We start from the raw sequence: 4,474 nt of genomic DNA on the forward strand, positions 1-4,474 counted from the left end.
CTGAGAGAGGAGGAGTGCCGGAGAAGACAGTTCAGCTGGCCCGAGGCCAAGCTCGTAACTCACCTTAGCTCTCCGGCTTCTCCCTCTTGCGTCGTCATCCGGCTAAAGTGTTGACAGGAGGAGAGTTAGTGGTACTCTGCAGTTTACTTAAAACAGTAGCTACCGCCATACGCCACGACTATCGACCATATAGCCAGACGAAGTGTCAGAGGACGTGGGATTTATGGCTAAAAAAAATTTAGTCATTAGAGTCCAAAATATTTATGCCGTCAAACCGGCGGTGCAACATTCACAAAGCTGAAAATGTTCCTGAATTCTCTGCAAAAAACATTTTTGCATATACAGATCCCCTCCAGACACGTTTTAACATGAATTTAAAACCCTTTGATCAGTAAAAACAGTGACTGATGTGGATTTTCCTTTGTCTGGTAAAAATCCTTCAAATCTTCTCCTTCTCACTCCTTAAAAATGCCCAAATCTGTAAATATGCAAATATATTTTATCTCTAAAGTTTAAGTGTTGGAAGATAATAACGGTTTTTGGTTTTTTTAGGAAGTTTACATTTCAAATGTACTTGGAGAAGTTTTTTTTTTTTTGAAGAGTAGTTGCTGCTTCCAGTTCCAATGACCTTTTAATGTGAGTATTGTACTAGTTACCACTGAGCAGAGAGCCAACACGCCTCATTCAATCTGGATGTTTGATACTTTAAAACTGACAAAAGATTGAAAATGTTGAAACTAAATCTAAGATGCCTCTCAATCTAATCCATGAAAACCATTTATACGTTCAGTAAATGAAACAATATAAAGGCTCGGGCTCCTCTTGTAAAGGTCATCGGGTCCAGGGACAGAGAAAACCTCCCAAACGGAGTGAGGTGCTTTCAAGATGCTGCGGTGTTTCTGCGCGTGCAGGTGCAATGGTCTTCTCTTCTGAACTTTGAATGACATCTGTCAATTTGCATCCCCTCTTGCTTTACCTGAGAGCGTGCATATCACTCATTGCGCGTTACGTGCAACTCTTCCAAATCTGTCTCTTCTACGTCCGTTTGTATCGCCCGAGTTACTTCCTCGTTCCACGTGAGCGCCGGCGCAGGGTGGAAGAGGTTGGGGTGAAACACCAGCAGCGACCTCGTCTATTTTTCGGTCTATTCTAGTGTCATCTCGCCGTCTGTGTCCGGGGGTTTTCCGCGTGACAATAAAGCTTTGTACTCACGTGTGGAGAGGTTTTCTGCCGTGCGTAAAAATGTTCGGTTTCCCCCCATAAAAGAGTCTGAACTCTCATCAGCTTTGTCACCTTCCTACACTTCAGTTTCATAAGAAGCATATAATTAAAAGAAACATTCAACCCTGACGAGGCATCATTTTCAATTATTAAATCATAGTGGACTGTCAACGGGCGTCAGACTCAGAACAAAAAAGGAACTAGAATGTCAAATATTTAGGGCAAATTGTGCTTCAAGGAAATTGTTTTTATACAAAACAGGGAAGGCAAGTTGATGCAGATTCTTCTGTCGTTCGTGATATATGAAATGATCTGTCTTGAACTTAAAATAGATGCATGTACAGACAGACAGACCTGGTTTCATTTTAGACAAATTTTCATACCTGCCCTGTGTCGCGTCACTTATCCTCCCTCCTTTTTATTCCCTCCTTCCCTGGCGTGGCATGGCAGCGTCCAATTGTAAACATACATTACTATATCACTCAATCGCTTCAATGGATTGGAGCTGGAAACCCCGCCTGTGGGCCGTCCCTTGCCGGGGCATTATATTATAGCAAGACAAGCGTGTCTCCGGAGACAGATCTGTATTCTACCGCTCCAAACTGAGGCTCAGGGTGCCTCCAGCGCTCCAGACGCGCCTCTGCAACACACAAACACATTTCTGCTGTCAGGACGCCGACACCTGCTCTGCTGCTCAGCTGAGACGAGACTCCCAACAGAGGAAGCACTTCAACGCTGAGAGCTGACTAAGAGGAGAAGATTATCCTGTTGTTGTTGTTGTTTTTTTGGAAAACATGAAACTTGAAGTTTTCTCTGCGCATCACTTCGCGCAGAAGCCGCTGGAGTTGTGCATGGACGCAGACGGGGGAGTCCCGTCTCCTCTGTCCGGGGACGAGCTGGGGTCGGACGGGGACTGCGTGGCTAACAGCCCGGCACCTGTCACCCAAAGCAGCGACGGCGCGAAAGGGAAACCTTACACCCGCAGACCCAAGCCCCCGTACTCCTACATCGCCCTCATCGCCATGGCCATCCGGGAGTCCAGCAGCGGCCGCCTCACTCTGGCAGAAATCAACGACTACCTGATGAAGAAGTTCCCGTTCTTCCGCGGCAGCTACACCGGCTGGAGGAACTCGGTACGCCACAACCTGTCACTCAACGACTGCTTCCTCAAAGTCCTGCGGGACCCGTCCAGGCCCTGGGGCAAGGACAACTACTGGATGCTCAACCCGCACAGCGAGTACACCTTCGCTGACGGGGTGTTCCGCCGCAGGAGGAAGCGCATCGCCAAGAGGTCCCACAAGGAGCAGGAGAACCCGGACATCCTCGGCGAGGACACCCGCCTCCCCGCCCCGGAGGAGAGGGTGGGGGCCAAGTTCTCTAGCTCCTTCGCCATCGACAGCATCCTCAGCACACCTTTCAAACGCAGGGAGGAGAGCCCCGCCGACGCAGAGAGCCGCGCTCTCCGGCTGTACTGGCCCCCGGGGGCCCGCATACTGCCGTACACTCTGAACTATCCGGCACAGCACACGTATCTGTCCGAGGCGGCGTACGGCAGCGCGGAGCCCGGCAGGGATGCACCCACGTACCTCCAGCACACAGTGGTCGCTCCACCTGAGGCCGCGTTCAAGATGCCCAGCAAGGCGCGAGCTTTCCACATAGACTCCCTGCTGTCCTGAAAACACCTGGACTGCTGCCAGACTCGTGCACTTTTTGTAGGCGCTCTTAGCTTTCAGTGCTTTAACTGTTTATGTGTGTGTGTGTGTGTGTGTGTGTGTGTGTGTGTGTGTGTGTGTGTGTGTGTGTCTCATCGTGACTACTCTGCAAACAAAAACAAACAACAAACATGGCGTGTTGTCAATGTAGATCTAACTGTGTGGTGACAAAGCAACGTAGTAGTGTCATCGCAGGACATTCCACTGTGTGTGTGTGTGTGTGTGTGTGTGTGTGTGTGTGTGTGTGTGTGTGTGTGTGTGTGTGTGTGTGTGTGTGTTAGATAGAGTCTTCATGTATCCATGGTTCATTGGTCATTTCTACTGTATGACGGCCAACACGTGCCAAAACAGAAACCTATCAGTCTATTTATATTTTCATGTTTTGTATGACCTGCTGTATAAATTCTGTTGTAAATAATGTAAAAAAAAAAATTAAAAAAAATTAAAAAAAATACTGACTGAGCTGCGTGGAGAGTCACGTGGCTGCACTTAACGCATGGAAAAGTGCCCAGTTTTCCTCAGATTGATTGATTGATGCATGCCTGGTTATTTTTTATGAATAAAAACCGAAAACAAAAAAAACAATGAGACCACGATGTGCAGTGAGTTATTCATAACAGACATGAAAGGGAGAGGGCGGTGTTAGATCAGAAGCAGGTGCACACGTGTGGTGGAGGGAGCGCGAGGGCCTTACACCTGTTACCTGTAATGTAGATTTATATTGTGTAATGTTTTGAATTTCAGCACTAAATCCTATTAATCAAATTCTAAATAATATAATTAAACCATATACAGAAAAGTCTGGTGCCTTCAGGCTCCTCACATTGCCTTCAGTACGGGGTTTTTAGTAGAATATATATATTTAAAAAAAATTGGCCAGTGGTTGTTTATCAAAATGGCAAAAAGAAAGCCAGTCTATTGATAGAAGGCAAAAAATACAATAAAATAACAACAAAAATCAAACAAAAATATTAAAACTGTGTTTCAAATATCATGTTTTGTTGCTTGTTGTGTTATTTAATGTGTCCATCCACATAAAATACATTAAAAAAAATGTCTCTGCAGTAGTGAAGTGTTTGTCAGACAGGAACTTCTAACTTCTCCCATAACATTTCAAACAAACAGCTCAACAAATAAAACCTGCGATTAAAGGTTCCCCTTAGATGAAAAGTCCAGATTTCACAATCATTTTTCATTCAGAAAAAAACATCAATAATAAAAAAAAGGACCTTTAACGTAGATTGACATGATTGCAGTTATGATTATTTTTATAACATCAAACTGATATGTGCAACATAACATAACTGATCGTGATCAGTGTATAAACTGTAACTAATAATAATATGAGGTAGGAAACGTGTCAATTCAAACGGCTTTCCGCCCATTTTGTTTTTGCAAGAGAGAAATCTGTTCCAGCCACAAAAGACTACTATTATTTTTCTTTGCTTATTTCTGTTGGCCTCTTCACATTTACACGCACGCACACAATATTATGATGAGAAATACGCGCACGCGGTCCTGCAGCCTCGTCCGAACCGGAG

At 45.3% G+C, this 4,474-nt stretch overlaps 1 protein-coding gene across 1 annotated transcript; it reads left to right on the forward strand.

The window, feature by feature from the left end:
* Positions 1-1,809: 1,809 nt before the first annotated feature.
* foxq1b (forkhead box Q1b) lies at positions 1,810-3,982 on the forward strand. The gene has a single exon (XM_069152868.1). The coding sequence runs from the start codon at positions 2,016-2,018 to the stop codon at positions 2,895-2,897; it is 882 nt and encodes a 293-aa protein (XP_069008969.1). The 5' UTR covers positions 1,810-2,015; the 3' UTR covers positions 2,898-3,982.
* The last annotated feature ends 492 nt before the right edge of the window (positions 3,983-4,474 follow it).

Source organism: Embiotoca jacksoni, unplaced genomic scaffold, assembly GCF_022577435.1.
Source record: "Embiotoca jacksoni isolate LCO1_2020_lvr unplaced genomic scaffold, fEmbJac1.0.p SCAF_19, whole genome shotgun sequence".
In the NCBI taxonomy this organism is placed as follows: Eukaryota; Metazoa; Chordata; class Actinopteri; family Embiotocidae; genus Embiotoca; species Embiotoca jacksoni.

Coding starts and splice junctions, on each gene's coding strand:
- foxq1b (XM_069152868.1), top strand. CDS start 2,016: ATGAAACTTGAAGTTTTCTCTGCGCATCACTTCGCGCAGAAGCCGCTG.